Below are 15,827 nucleotides of genomic sequence, written 5' to 3'. Positions count from 1 at the left end.
CTTTGTACATGTGCACAAATTTGTGTTGTGTGTATGCTAAATGCCACCTGAACATTTGTCTTCAAATTCTTAGATAAACAAATATACATGAAAATACATGAAAATGGCTAGAGCTCTACATCTTCAAACAAACTCGACATGGATGCTTATGTAAATAAACAAATATTGATAAAACTCTATTAACTTTGAAAATTTAATTAATAATAACTTACACTCTGTTAACTTTGAAAATTTAATAAACAAGATAGGAAAGAAACCAAAATATTTAGATTTTAACTTAACAGCTTCAAATTCTTCAAAATACATGAAAATGGCTAGAGCTCTACATCTTCAAGATCCAAAAAATACAATTCATTAATCAACTGAATCTACAGCTCGTCTTAATCATGGTGTTATATGAAACGCGTATGCACTGACCAACCAAGTACAAGTCATGAGCAGATTCAACTTGGACATTAGAGCACCGATGTAGGAAGGATAGTGTGACCTGACCCCATCATCTATATTTTCCAATCTCCATCTTCTTCTTGATTGTTTTCTGACCATAATATATTGATGAATCCACAATTCCCGCAATTGTGAATATACCTATGCAGAGAAATTGAAATCCGTTTTTAATCAGTTGCATGAGGCAAAAAAATTGATGTCCCAAATGTATAGAAATGAATGTACAATAGTACAAGTGTATGATTTACCTCCAATGATTGCACAAATATTGGTCAAGAAATGTAAAAATGGAATATGTTCCTCTTTAAAGTTGACCTGCAACATTAAACACATTGGTTTATCAAGTAAATCAAATAAGAAAAGTCTACTTTTTCTACAAAGTGAAGAACAATATGCATAAGTATTGATTATTTATCAAGTGATCAAATAACAAAAGTCCTCTTTTTCTACAAATTAAATCAAAAATACAAAATTTAAGCTCTAAAGTTAAAACTTATTAAGATTTGATGCAAGCATTGATTTTGAATTTGATTAGAATATTTCTCAAGATTTACTTTGTTCAATAATAGAGATAAGAAAAAAATATGAAAATTCCATCCAAAGTGTATAGTCATGGCAGTTATAATTAAGGTATAAAACAAACTTCAAGGTGGACGTGAAGGGAACCAATGTAACATATTATTGACTGCATAGAATCATGTTATTGTCCTTGATTGAATTTTCCTTTCCTATCCCCCATCTCTAATAACAATTTTTAAATTAGAAAAACATACAAAATGCAAACAGAGCCCAAATGTCATAGGATGAATGAAATGAAATAATTTAACATGCAGGAGTTCGTGACCGCAAAATCAGGCAAGAAAAGCAGAGAATCAACCAATCATGCAAATTATGTTCACAAAATGTGGCAATCAACAACAATTCCCTAGCCAAGGAAATACTGAGAAGGTAATATCTTATGGAAAGACTAAGACCATTAATGTTGTGCCTGGCTGTAACAATCTGACATGTAAAAACACATACTAAGCGTTATCAAGGGAAGAAGGAAAACACTTCACAGCCTTTTTATTCAGTTTAGATGCAAAAAAAAAAAAGTACTCTTACCTTTATTGGAGATATGTCATAGAAGAAGAAAACTCCCGGAACTGCAGCACCCAGTTCTGAACTCTTGAAATGCTCGGTCACGGAATACTGTGGAATAACATTTACAATGTTACTTAGATATTATACAATGAATGAACAACATGAAATGAATGTTTCTGACATTTAACAATACCTGATTTGAATATATAACACGACCTCTAATGTCCGTGTATACTGTAGGTACCACCTACAAAGTGTATACAGAAAATGCAAATGAATGTTAACCCAGTAATATTGCCAAAAAAGTAAAGAAAAGATAACAGTGCAATACCATGTAATGTAACATGTTATCATAAGTGCATCTACCAGTGGGAAAAGGGTCATGAAATAATAAAAACGATATTGTTTATATTTTCCAGAGAATAATAGTTTATGTCTTAGCTAAGATCAGTATCAAAATCATCAAGCAAAATTTCACAATGTCATATAAAAGCTAAATATGTCATATGTATTTAATATCATTATCAAGCAATTGGGTAATGATAATAGCAGGCGAACAAATTTCAATGAGGAAAATATTTTCTGATACTACCAAGTACAAACCTTTATGAAATATTGGTACATGCCATGATCATTTCCTTGGACCCATTTTATCCTGCAAAGCATTAGGAGAAGAGAAGAAAGACTTCAAATGGTAGGGACAAAATACAAGACAAAATAACTTTGCACTCACAGTCAAAATACATGTAATTATTAACAGTTTCCTATTTCTGCAAAAGTCTCACCGCAATGATTGCAGTCATAAAGTTTATTGAGAAAAACACAAGTTTCACATTGGCTAGATTTAAGGCCTGATAGAGCTTATAAAGCCTAGACAATCATCAACTCACAAGTCAGCTTAGTGGAGTCGAGCTAGGCCCAAAAACCTTAGATAGTATGAGAATCTATCCTAGATCTGCTAAAATGAGCCACTGTATTACTCACGTACCAAACTCAATAGTGTTAGGCGCTAGGGGTATGTTGAGAAAAACCCAAGTTCAACGTTAGCTAAATATAAGGCCTAGAGCTTATAAAGTATAGGTGACCCTCACATTACAAGCCTATAGGCCAAATCTAATGGCTAGGCATGCAATGGGGCAGGCTTTGCCTTCGAAGTCCCTGACTCCTCAAAACCATACCAACGTTCACTGGGGATCAGGAGAACACGCTCAACACGATCCTCTACTAACTACTTTTTTTCAATTTTGAGACAAGTATTAGCCCTGTTCATTGGCCCAGTTTGCCCTTCTCATTGATTTTATCCAAAAAAAAAAAAACAAAAAACACTTCCGACAAAATATCAATAACCCATCTGTGCATGCAACCGCCAACTAGCGGCATACAAAATCTCAGAAAGCAGAACTCCGTAATGAAATTAACCCTGTCTTCCCTTTCTATATAAATTTTGCAATACACTGTAAGAAGTCTTCTAAACCAGAATGCAATATTTCTCGCCTAGCATTCACATTCAGCATGGTAGATGAGTCAATTAGCTTTATGTTCAAGAATATAAGAGAGAATGGGTAGGGAAGAACAATTCAAGTTTTGTAGCTGAGTTAAAGGTTAGTTTTGGAGCCCAACCATTTGAATGAAGGTTCAGCTACACCAAAGTATTCATTTGAATCATTTCTCAACAGATAAGTCTAAATAAGGTTAAAGAATGGCATTTGACCACACACCATCCACCAAGGAATGGCTAAGTTATCAAATATGTTAATAGTTATAGTGGTTTTCCTTAAATATAAGGGAATTTGTTTATTTAAGTTTTACTGATAAAGGGTAAGTACTTTAGAAATGCATTATGTGCTGTGAGATCCAAATTTATGAATCTCGTAACCATAAACAATAAAGGCACCTTAGGAAGAAAAAAGAAAATTACCCATCAAGAGGATTAACCAATCCAGGGTAATGGTGACCAAAACTTAATTTGTTGATCTGATGGCTTATCTGCATCATACACCAAGCGTTGACAATCAATTATGTGATTACAAGCAAAGGGGAAAATATTGTAATTTTTTAAAAAATTTCACATTATACATAAATAAAATAAGAGATGTTAGAAATCCTGTTGTTCATTCTTACATTATAATGATTATCCTGCAAAGCAAGTAGATCAGCCAGAAAGATAGCTGACTGAAGAAAGCTTTGGCCAGTCGCAAAATGAAAATTTCCTGCCACTTTATTCACTTCAAGAGATCCATGAATATTGCATCCTTCACCTTCTTCATCCTTTACCTTTTGCACAAAACCCTCTCTTTGACACTAAAAGCAAAACCAAATCGTTGGTAAGCTAAGAATGTTAGGTTGCCAAGCTCTAAAACTGGATGATGATTTTGAGAGTTTACAAACCGCATACATATTGATAAATAAATGAGTCATTTATACTGATAGGAGTTTAAAATTATTTGGTGAAAGGAATGAATTCAATAATTAAGATGTAAAAGAAACTTAACAATTGAACAAAACAGAAAACAGAGAAAAAAAATCAATGAAGCAAAGCTAGTATGGAGCCAACCTGATCGATCAAATCCATATTTGTCAGTGCCCATCCCTTCTTCCTATATGCCTCACGAACTTCTTCACAATTATTACAACAGTGGTCGTCTGACTGCATGAGAGAGAGTGAGCATTGACATAAAAGAAATTATAAAACAATTGGAGAGTATAAGTTCCACTGAATTGAAAGTGTACAAAATACACAGAAAATAATACAATTTACGATGCAGATTGCACAGTGAAAACGAAAGCATCAACGATAAAAATCAAATTAAACTTCAGCATAATAATAGCTACTCATAAAATTCAGTAACCATAGATTCTCAAATCACACAAGACAAATGCAACTATGTTAGTTAAACCAAACTTTCTAGCATCAGTATTCCAACCATGTAACTCCATGGACATTTGCATCAGCCTAACTTTGTCTACAATATATGCACATTTAACAAGATCGGTCTTATTATGATTTATCATTGTTATTACCATTGTAGCAATGAAGATAATTTCAGTGTTTAAGAGGCTTAAAGAAGTATTTTATCTTTCTATTTTTCAACAAACCAAACACGGGAATATTTTCTTTGGTTGTATTGGGTTGTAGTACCTCTTGTATACCGTTCTTGCTATAATCTATTTGCTCTTCAAAAAGAAAATAAGACATACAACTGAAAATGAATATATCAACGGCAGGAAAATCAAGGATATACAAAGCATATTTAATGTCAAATAATTAGATAAAAAAGTCATAAATTGCATTCCCGTTGATGTCAACATCTTTTGCAAAAGAAAACCAGGGTTTAAAATTGTAACCACGGATGAAAAGTAGACAGTAGTGTGCAAAGAAACTAGGCCATGGCCTAAAAACTGCCCACGGAGAAGGAATATGGATAATAGTAAAGAAAAAAAAACAATATATCCAAATTAGTTGAATAACTCCATTATTCGTGAGTGGTAATAATGGTACTCATAAATCCAAATTAATACACTTATTTCTCGTTAAGAAAACAAACAAACAAACAAACAATATATGAAGATAAAATAACTCATGAAAGAATTCCATAGGTGAAAGAATTTGGAGAGGTTTTATGTTTCATATGTCCAAACTCCAGAATCGATTAACACACATTCTCTTTTTAATAATAACAGTTATTTATTTTTATTGTTTTTTAACATCTTTCTTCAATGAGGCATGAGCTCTTTGGCATCGCTTGCCACATGTCAATAAAAAAACCCTGGCGTCTCAAGGGAACTTTTTGCCTTTGACTAAGAATTTCTTACCAAATTTTGTCACTGCGCACCTTGCAATTCTAAGCAATACTCAACACTTACTGTGGTTACAAAATTCTAAAAAAACTAGACCAAATTTAAACATAATAAACACGATCAAATGTACCTCTTCTGCACCAAAACAAGAACCACAATATTTTTCATCATGTTCAAGCCTGCCACCATGTTTCTGTAAGGGCCTTTCAATCTGCAATAGGGAAAATATACAGGAAATCAGAAAAGTAAATTTTGTATAAATGAATATAGACCTTTGGTCTTTTGGATGGCTATTGGAAAAACCAAGTCCCATATAGGTTAAAGATAAGGCCTGACTAGAGAGTTTATAAAGAGTGGCAGCCCTACCTTACAAGCCAATTTTGTAAGGCTGGGCTAGGCCCGGTATTAGAAAACCTAATTATGGCAAAAAAGAGTAGTACAAACATGGTAAAAAAATAGGAAAAATGGATTTCAATTCCTCCATCAGATCCAAAGCAAGCAACTGGTGCATTGTAAAAGGTTGTCTGAGTATTTAAACTAACCTTTGGTGCGCCAATTCCTTCCTTTCTAGCTTCTATCACTTTGCCATTAGCATCAATTCTTTGTTTCATTATATTATGCAGCTGCAAATAGAAACAGAGTTAATTGATACAAAGCAAAATCAGCAATGAGCCTAAAAGTATGTACATGCAATTTTAATTGATACAATGAAATCTGAGGAATACATACTATATCATGATGCCGCTCTCCACTAATATCCATTGTGTCTAAACTGAGTATTGAACATCGAACAGCAGGAAAAGTGACATCAAACTGCATTTCAAAGGAGGGAAAGACGAAAGCATATATATGAAGTTAGATGAACAATTACGGAATTGTTTAGAAGGAAAAAACTTTGAGATAATGGATCTTACACAGTTTGGCTCAACAATAAATCACCAAACTAATAAATTTATGGGAAAATAATATTGTATAACCCATGAATCATGACCCAGACCATAGATTAGACTTGAAATATAACGAGCTTAGCAAAACTATTAACGTTGCAGTAAAAATATAACAATGACGATTACATTGATGTTTAAGGTTTCTCCCCTCGAAGTATCCACCAAAAGCTTACTCTCTGTAACAGTGTAGAGATACAATCCTGCAATCAAAATAAAACCGATAAAGTTATTGAAGTTTGTGTTTCATTTAAGATCACTCTCGCGGGATCTGGACCAAAGCCACAGCAATAATGATCCCATCCTATGAATAAGAAAATTGCAGAAAAATACGCTCAAGTGGGTAAAAGGGTAGCAGTAGCACTAAATTATAGCAGCACTGATTGAGTTTGATATACCCCTTGCGCCAATAATTATTTAACTTGTGATCATGCTTGGATTGACGGTTGAGTTTCTCAATATCACGGTGACACTTTGATATTGTTGAACCTACAAAGTGTAGCATTTGCCAAAACTGGGGTGACTTTCCGACATCTCACCGCCAATCCAAACATGCATAACATTAATCACAAGTTAAATAACATTTGCAAGGTGAATCAATGCACACAATTGAAGACACAACAAACAAACCTATCCTTGATGAAATCCCTTAACTATCCATGAATTACATCATAAAACATTGAATCAAAACTCTCATTGCCTTGCAGTTGGCACATTGAATCATTAATTTCTTATAAACATGGTAACACCAAAGAGCGTCAATTTTCTAACATGATTGAAATAGAGAGGAAGAAAGAAGAAGCTTCATTGAAAACCCAAATCACTTCAAATTCAGCTAAATACACAACAAAATTGCAAATTGAAACCAAAACCCCCTAAAGTGATCTTAAATGATAACCATAGCCACAGCAATAATGATCCCATCCTAAATATACACAAATTGAAACGATTATCTCTACGACCCAGAAATCAAAACCCATGAAATCCAAGCTACCCTTTCTAAATTTCCAAACTTTACCAACCATGTTACAAAAAAATCATTCAAAGTTCTAATATTTAAAAAAAAAATAAAAAGGATGAAAGAAGGGTCATATCATACTTAGCTCGGAAATAAAGAGGAAAAGCATGACGGCGGCGGAGACGACGGTGACGACACCTCCGGCGAGAGTGCGGTTATAAAAATCTTCATTAACTTTTGGGTATGCATCCAAATTGCGGAGCTTGTTGAAGACTTTATCCATGGTTGTTTACCAAAAGCTTCACAAGCACCGAATTGTGAGGAATATGATAAAGGCGATAACGGCGCTCCGTCAGCGACGGTGGCCGGTGAATAGCGTAGTTTGTTGAGGAAATTGATGGATTGGTTGAAGAATGAAGAAAGACTGAATGGAATCAAATCAAATGAAATTTAATGACTCTTTTATTCAAAGGTCAAATTAGTCAAACATGCCGTCTAAGTCTAACACCTTTTTTCTTTTTTCATGAGAAAAAAATTACTATAAGTTATTTAGTTTGATTGGTAAAATTGGTTATTGTTAATTTAGGTAAATAAAATCTCAAATTTAATCAAATTGAATGGATTACGCCTAAATATCTTGAAGTGGATATTCAATGATTATGTTCCACAACCATAAATAGCTTATTAACTGATGGTGATGGATTCCCCTCAAAAGAAATTGATGGTGATGGAGTTAACTTCTTTTTTTACCTCATGCTCATGGAGGTAATTAACCGGGTTGTACATCTTTTCTATTTATTTTGTTAAAAAAATATTCCGCCATTCAAAATGGTAGAATACATCGAACACATTTGAAACAAAAATTTTTTTAAAAAAAAGGAATATATATTCACACAAACAGAGACACCTCCTTAGCAAAAGGCGTGTCAAAGAGGACTCTCAAAGATAGTAGCTGTTAAAATACAACAAAAACAAGCAGTTAGCCGATACCCAAATAAGTCAACGAGTTCGACCACCACTGCTGACAACCATAAACAAAAGTGGCATTATTAGCCCTCAGCCACCCGTAGGAATGAAATTTATCCTTCTCCATAAGTTCCATAGTGGAGCTATGAGAATTATTAAATAAGGGTTTTGCTTGAAGCCACCCATGAAGGTGTCTTTTAGCAATCCACACCTCAAGGTGTGATTTCTACTTTTTAGTTATAACTTTGCTAAAAGACACCTTCATAAAATGTGTCTTCTACCAAAACTCATTAAATAATTTGTTATTTCGTTTATTCCATACTAGCCAAATACAAAGAAACCGTAATAACTGTAAAAAAGATTGACGCTCCCTTAGACCACCTAAGGAATTAGTGAACTGGACAAAGTGTGCCTTTATACTTTGATGATGATTTGCACGAGAAACGTCAATCAAAACCGAACTTGCTGCCAAATATGATTAAATTAAGAGGAGTGATATTTGTACAACTAAAATTAGACAACTTTGATGACAACCAATTTTCTCCTCTTGTGATTGGACAAAAACAATGGAGAGAGAAAGAAGAAGAGAGAGAATAAAAAACACATATGAGTATGAGAGAGAGGGTTGTTTAAAAAATTGTCAAAAAGTGGTTGTACAAATATCATTTATCTTAAATTAAAATGTTCAAAATACAAATTGAATCCAGATTTGTAATGTTGAAAATATCAAAGTCAACAATTTAGTTGAATTTGTATTAGGTGGAGTTAACATGTAAACGTCGCACTTAAAAAGACTAAATATATGTGTGAATATCACTTATGTTAGCTCAACACAAATAAGAATTACTCTGTTCAAAGCTGCAAGTATTGATGAATATAATGTCTATTTTTTCAAAAGTACTTGGACTATTGTAAGGGATGTTGTCATTATTGTTGTCTGTGAGTTCTTTAGATATATGGATTTATGCTTAAACTTATCAGCAATACTTATGTGAATTTGACTCCTAAGGTACCAAATGTTAGTCTCATACGAACTTTAGACTCATAGCTTATTACTAATTGATTTATCATATTGTATCTAATGTTTTAACAAATAAAATGCAATATGTTTCAAGTAGGATACGACGTAGACTTAGACAGGGAGACCTTATATCTCCTTCTATGTTTGTAATTTGTATGGAATATCTTCTTAATAGACATCTTACATAGCTGAAGGACATATCTTAATGTATGCTTTGTTGATCACTCATTGTTGTCCTCTAAAGATGAGTTTTTGAATTGTTATCTACCATGTCTAGCACTATATCACCCCTGCTGAGCGAATGAAGAAGAAAAATGAGGAGAAGCGAGTTGAGCGGCGGCTGCAAATATTAATTAACTTTTCTACTATGAAGCCCAGATACATCAAAATGGGTGACGTACCTCTAGAAGAGTATCAGATCATTAAATTTTAATTTTTTAAAAAATAATTATCCGATACTTCCCGATACGTATCGGAAGAGTATCAGATAATATAAATTTTATTTTTATATATTATTTTGATTTATGTTTTTTTCTTTAAAAAGTAAGAAAAAACATTATATTACTATAGCACTAACAATGTTCCTTTTAAATATATTATAGCATTGATAGTGCTCTTTTTGGGATAATATTGTATATGCAATTGACTAATCATCACTCTATTAATCGTCAATATTACTTATATTTATGTTGATATGTTACGGGCCTATGACTGGTTTCTTGTGTTTGTTAATATATTTGCATATTAAAAAAAATTGTTATAATTATACTGTACGTTTAATTATATAATTTTTTTATTAACGTATCCCGGCCGTATCGTATCTTGATTTTTGAAATTTTTCCGTATCGACGTATCAGTACCGTACCGTATCGTATCCGTATCGTATCTTGTATCCGGGCTTCATAGCTTTTTTATGATTGTGATACTATCTTCTTTTTTTTTTGGCAAGAAACCAAAATATTAACCAAGATAGTGATACTATCTCTTTTATTTATATTTATGTCTAGAAAAATATCAATCTTAACATATATTACGATCAAGTATTTTTTATAAATAAAATTAGAATAAGATCTTTTGACAATGTCTAATATATTGTCCTATTGTAACTAGATTTAAATATTTTTTCTTAGTTTTTTTTTTGGCGTCTGGGGTTTGAACCCCGGACCTTGTATATATTATTCATTGTCTTTGTCAACTGAGTTAAGTTCACGGAACAACTAATTTCGTAGTTAATAATTCAAAAAATATTATAAAAAGGAAAAATATTAAATATAATACTCCCTCCGTTTCAAAATGAGTGTCGTTTTAGGTGTTTGCACACATATTAAGAAATGCAATGATTAAGAGAAAGAGAATGGTTATTTTACCAAATTATCCTTATTAACTATTGGTTAGTTTTAAAAGTAATACTTTGGAAGTAGTGTGCAGAGTATTAATTGGAGGGTACAATTGAAAAGAAAAAGTTATTATTGCATTGGAAACTAAAAGCGACACTCATTTTGAAACAATTTTTTTTGGCTAAAGCGACACTCATTTTGAAACGGAGGGAGTATAAATTAATTTAAATTAAGAGTAAAAATGAAAGAAAAAAATGAGCACAAATAAATTTAGTTAGTTTGTGACCGAACGAACTGCGAAGTGGTTCTGTACTATACTCAGTAGGGTTCAATTCAATCACTCACATTCACAATGAGCTTATCACTTATTCAAGGCTATTCTTCCGGTGAAGAAGAAGAAGAAGAAGAAGATCAACCTCACATCCACGATTCCGACTTCGACGACCAAGACGACACGGACTACAACTCCGCCGAACCCTCCGCCGCATCACATCCATCTTTGGGGGATAGATCCATCTTCGACCACCATCCCCCACCTCCTTCCGCTTCCGGTCTTCCTTCTGCATTCGACGCTTTCTCCGAAGTAATTTCCTTCTAATTTCATAAACCTTAATAAATAAATTCAAGTTTTATAAATCTTGCTCCTCCTAGTTATTGAACCTCTTGTTATGTTTTTCTTAATTGAGATTCCAGGACCACCTCAATTCCTCAACCATAGCGCTGGAGAATTCAATCCACCACAAAATGATCATCAACGAGGTTCAAGGCGGCATCATCGCAAGGAGAAGAGGGATTTACCCACTGGTATTCCATTCTATTTATTTATTTATTTATTTGATCTCAGCTATGTTCTTGTGCTTCTGAGTATGTTAGGGTCTGTTTGGTTGAACGAAAGTGATCATTTTAAAAACTATTTTACTTTGTTATCCTTACAATAGTCTTATGATTTTAAAACTACTCACTCTCTTTATAATTAAACTACATATATCAAACATTTACTTTGTTATCCTTACAATAGTCTTATGATTTTAAAACTACTCACTCTCTTTATAATTAAACTACATATATCAAACATGAATGCTCTATAAACAATTAAACATGAAAAGTCCATAAACACAAAATATCCAATATTAGAGCACTTTCAAAACTGTCTAGTGCAATGGGAAAAGTCTATAAATTCCAGATGATAAGTAATTAAACAATAAACAAGATACTTAGAAACATCATATCAACCGCTAAGTTTTAAATCTTCAATCAAACGCATCATCAATACAAATATTATTTGCATAGCATAATCACTGCTTTGCATGTTGCTTCAGTTGGACGCTAAAAAATTATTCCGAATTTGTTAACATCTTTCTATCAAAGAGCAATAGATCTTAGGCAATTCATTTACTTCACATGCACAATCCTTGATTAAATTCCAAGTTTGTTCCCCTAAAATTGGAGGCAACTCAAAGTTATGACATTCTCTCATTATGTCATTTCCTTCTCTTAGTGCCTCTGCAACCACATGCATTGTCTCTTTAAGCTTGATTGTTGGTCTCTTTGTTCTTAACCACTTTGGATTTCTTCCTTTTGCCACAACCTACTATTGGCGAAGGATCTAGTGATTGCATTTTGGGTTCAGAAAAAATCATAGTTTATGTCATTACCATTAACATAAGCATCAAATTCACCTCATTCCAAGCAACACTGTTATCAATATCTTGAAGAGGTTCAATGAAGTCTTCTTCGGTGACAGATTGCCTTCGTTTTCTTGTCTCTTTTAAAGTCTGAACGAGTTACCTGATGGAGATGGTTATGAGACTTTAAAAGAGACAAGAAAACAAAGGTAATTTGTCACCTAAATGCAAAGAGACAAGGAGATCGACATTGGAATAATTGAACTTAAAGAGACAAAAAGGAAAAATCCGAAGTGGTCAAGAACAAAGAGACCGACACTGAAATGATTGAACTTAAAGAGTCAATGCATGTGGTTGCAGAGGCACTAAAAGAAGGAAATGACATAATGAAGAACGCCATAACTATGAGTTGCCTCCAATTTTAGGGGAAGAAGCTTGGAATTTAATCAAGGATTGTGGATGTGAAATAAATGAATTGCCTAAGATATAATGCTCTTTGATGAAAAATGTTCACAAACTCAATAATTCTTCAATGTCCATCTGAAGCACACAGTAGTGATTATGCAAATGGTCTTTGGCTCCTCATTATCTTTCTATTGATGATCCATGATTGAAGATTTTAAAACTCAATGGTTGCTATGATGTTTCTAAATAATTTGATTTGCTCTATTATTAGTGACTTATTTATAGTTTATCGACTTTTCATATTGTGCAAGTGCTCTAATATTTTTTTTCTCGCTAATAATTTGCTAGAACTTTTGTGTACGCTAATAATGAGGTTCCCATGCTATAGCTATGGGATAACACTGTTGCCATGTAACGGTGTCAATGTTCCCCACCGCCCAAATTGTGCCCCATTCCTCACCATTGGGAGATTTTCTTCTCCATCCCCATCCTTGCAGATCCGCAGTCCCTGTGGCCTTTGAGCACCCCATCAGCATGAAAAAATAACTAAATTTCTATTATTTTTAATCAAATAGCTAGTAAAAAAATTAAAATTCAAACAGAAAACAGAGTTAATATTAAGACATTATAGTAAACATCACATATAAAAGAATTTTTATACATATTGTGTGAGTACACAAATAAATGTAACATATGAATTATGAAATACTTGTATATACACATAAAAGGTATTTTTTTAGTGATTTACTCTGGGACAGTTTCCCACGGGGCAGGCGTATAATCCCGTCCTCGTACTAGCCTCACGGGGACTTTCTTCCCCATCTACGGATGCAAATTGACATCCCTATTTGTATGAATGGTGGATATAGTTTTCTTCTGTGCTCCTGAAATAAAGTTGTGTTATGATGTGTATCATGAATCATAAAACTTAATCTGTTAAGTGAAGACATCTAAATGATTTTATATTTAATATTAAGTTTCCTCCAATACGGATTTAACTTTTGCTGATTGGTACAGTAACTGATCATTCCATAAGTCATACATCATCAGTTTCTGTTGTATAAAATATAGATATAGATTTTGTATATGCGATGCTATTTGATTGGTGACCACGTCCTCAAGTTTTGGCCATTGACATCATTGGGATTAAAGTTCATAAAATCCTCAATGATGCTTCTTGTACTTAATCTATGATGTACGATATATTTTACAGATGTTACTTTCTTTAATAAGTTAATAAACTGCTCTTTGTCAACCAAAAAAGAAAGACTGAAAAGCCAAATTGCTTACATAATAAATAAATTGCATAGCTGTTCATCAAGTTTAAATAGTCCTCCTTTCCTGAACAGAATGCATCTGGCTTATAATGCTTAAGCTGCTGATTTCTTAAATGTACTTTTATCAAGGAAAATTAACTAATGGGCAGTTAGAATATTTTTTATGAAGAATCTTCTCTTAATTTCTTTTTGGGTTAAATCCGATGCAGCAATGGCAAGTTATAGTGCCCATTTCATTAATATTTGTCGATGTGGGTGCATATCTGGCAGGTGCGGTAGTAGAGGCAAAAGCTCAACTAGTTGGGATTCATGAGCGAGTAAGAAGTGACATCAATGGAGGCCAACCACCAACACCAGCTACCGTGAGCACATCTGAAACAGGCAAGCGGGTGCCAACTGCAACCAATCCCAATGCTGAAGATGCTGCAGAGCTTTTGAGGTATGTATTATTCCTTTCTGAGGTAGTAGTTAGGACCTGAAAATATTATTTTTATTTCATTATCTAAATACCAAGTATACTGCATGTAGTCTGTGCATAATACTCCTATGCAAGTTTGCAGTAGGTGTATCTCCCAAGAGGTGTTAATGTATTAGCTTTTAAAATCAACAACTATGAACTTTCCCTTATTCTCTGAGCTAACTTGCTCGCAGCATTATGAGGAATATTTTACTAACTTATGATACTAGTTTAAATATTTTACTAACTTATGATACTAGTTTATATGTTTTTCCTTTAAAGCAAAATTGGCATGTAGAGGCATCACATACTGTTTCATGTGTGTGGGTAGATTTTATGTTTTTTGGTTACTTGTAGTCTGATCTAAGCACTTCGCTTTCTCTATAGAATGTGTGTGCAGTGTGGAATTCCCAAGACCTACTCCAGTGCACGAGGAATGGTCTGCCCTGTATGTGGTGATCGCCCTCCGCCGGATCCAAGTGTAGAGGCCAAGAAGAAAGGATCAACGATCAAAGACAAGGAAAAATCTAAAAGGATGAGGGGCCAATCATCTCATGCGAGTTGGAAAAGTGAAACAGAGATGCAGCTAAGGCAACACTTTGATTAGCATTATCTGTGTTTCCTATGTAGGTTTCATGCTGTGAAGAATGTCCCAGCAAGTTTGCGACAGTGTTGTTAATTTAGCAAAGTTTGTTGTCAATGATGTCAAAAGAAGTAAAAGCTGACTTTATGACTACAAATATTATAGTAGTGATTTGAAGTTAGACTTTTGTTGTTGCACTCTTGAATCTCAATTCCGAACAAGATTACGAAATGCTGCGATGGTCAGTTTGTTACTTTTAACATTTCATTACATTCATGCAATTGATGCAACGGTATTCCCTCTGATCAGTCTGTGTTGTTTAAGTCATTTTGAGTAGTGAATTTTGGATTTAAACTTGTCAGATTGCAGCTGCAGATACATCTTGTTTAGGGTTTTAGGTTACTTTGATAAATCTTTATGTTTTTTGTAACAGTTTTAACATGGCCTCAGGCTTTTGTGCTACGGTTAGCACAAGAGTTGTCATCTACATAATAATTTATGTTAGCCGTTCACACATATACTGCCAACCTTGCCAAGAATCTTTCAAGTAACCTTTAGCTTCTCACCTCCTTGGGTTGAAAGTTAAACCTAAACACAACATCACAAAACATATTTATGTCTGTTATTGAATGGAAACAAGTTCAAGTTGTAGTATCCAGAAAGCAATTAGAATGTATGGAGAAAACCCACTTGCTTCCAAGAGATACACATAGCTTGTTTATACTTCTTCCGTTCTTTTACTTATCACTTTTGCGTAAAAATTTTGTTTTCTTTGTATGTATATATGTCTAAAACGACAACTAATAGAAACAGTATTTAACAAGATATGAAATAGAATGTAGCTGAAAAGGTGTCAGAATATCGAAGGAGGAGAGGGCTTCGACAAAATGTCTCCGTACACGATATTGTGCTCGTGTTTTTATGGA

The 15,827-nt window shown here is 33.5% G+C and overlaps 2 protein-coding genes across 3 annotated transcripts; one reads left to right on the top strand and one right to left on the bottom strand.

The window, feature by feature from the left end:
• Window positions 1-165: 165 nt before the first annotated feature.
• Window positions 166-7,666, bottom strand: LOC146932689 (uncharacterized). Of its 2 annotated transcripts, none has more exons than XM_085704419.1 (13): window positions 6,671-7,666; window positions 6,402-6,475; window positions 6,058-6,141; window positions 5,871-5,951; window positions 5,459-5,539; window positions 4,085-4,177; window positions 3,652-3,831; window positions 3,449-3,516; window positions 2,134-2,185; window positions 1,724-1,777; window positions 1,552-1,638; window positions 696-762; window positions 166-588 (listed from the first exon to the last, which is right to left on the bottom strand). In XM_085704419.1, the coding sequence occupies exons 3-13, from the start codon at window positions 6,088-6,090 to the stop codon at window positions 497-499; spliced, it is 888 nt and encodes a 295-aa protein (XP_085560545.1). In that variant the 5' UTR covers window positions 6,091-6,141; window positions 6,402-6,475; window positions 6,671-7,666; the 3' UTR covers window positions 166-496. The 2 variants fall into 2 exon arrangements, with proteins under 2 accessions (XP_085560545.1, XP_085560544.1); XM_085704418.1 differs by having other exon boundaries at window positions 7,372-7,666.
• A 3,169-nt stretch (window positions 7,667-10,835) lies between these two features.
• On the top strand, window positions 10,836-15,206 carry LOC146932688 (plant/protein). Its single transcript, XM_085704417.1, has 4 exons — window positions 10,836-11,137; window positions 11,241-11,358; window positions 14,132-14,300; window positions 14,706-15,206. Exons 1-4 carry the CDS (start codon window positions 10,907-10,909, stop codon window positions 14,923-14,925), a joined length of 738 nt encoding a protein of 245 aa, XP_085560543.1. The 5' UTR covers window positions 10,836-10,906; the 3' UTR covers window positions 14,926-15,206.
• The last annotated feature ends 621 nt before the right edge of the window (window positions 15,207-15,827 follow it).

Source organism: Medicago sativa, chromosome 4, assembly GCF_051527215.1.
Source record: "Medicago sativa cultivar Bolivia chromosome 4, Bolivia_mono, whole genome shotgun sequence".
NCBI lineage: Eukaryota > Viridiplantae > Streptophyta > Magnoliopsida > Fabales > Fabaceae > Medicago > Medicago sativa.
The sequence above is the reverse complement of the archived record's forward strand: the minus strand, read 5'-3'. Positions and strand labels throughout refer to the sequence as shown.

Coding starts and splice junctions, on each gene's coding strand:
- LOC146932689 (XM_085704418.1), bottom strand. CDS start 7,513: ATGGATAAAGTCTTCAACAAGCTCCGCAATTTGGATGCATACCCAAAA. Junction 5,540..5,870: donor AAGGAATTGGCGCACCAAAG/GTTAGTTTAAAT, acceptor TCCCTATTGCAG/ATTGAAAGGCCCTTACAGAA. Junction 589..695: donor TATTTGTGCAATCATTGGAG/GTAAATCATACA, acceptor TTCTCTGCATAG/GTATATTCACAATTGCGGGA.
- LOC146932688 (XM_085704417.1), top strand. CDS start 10,907: ATGAGCTTATCACTTATTCAAGGCTATTCTTCCGGTGAAGAAGAAGAA. Junction 11,359..14,131: donor GAAGAGGGATTTACCCACTG/GTATTCCATTCT, acceptor CATATCTGGCAG/GTGCGGTAGTAGAGGCAAAA. Junction 14,301..14,705: donor GATGCTGCAGAGCTTTTGAG/GTATGTATTATT, acceptor CTTTCTCTATAG/AATGTGTGTGCAGTGTGGAA.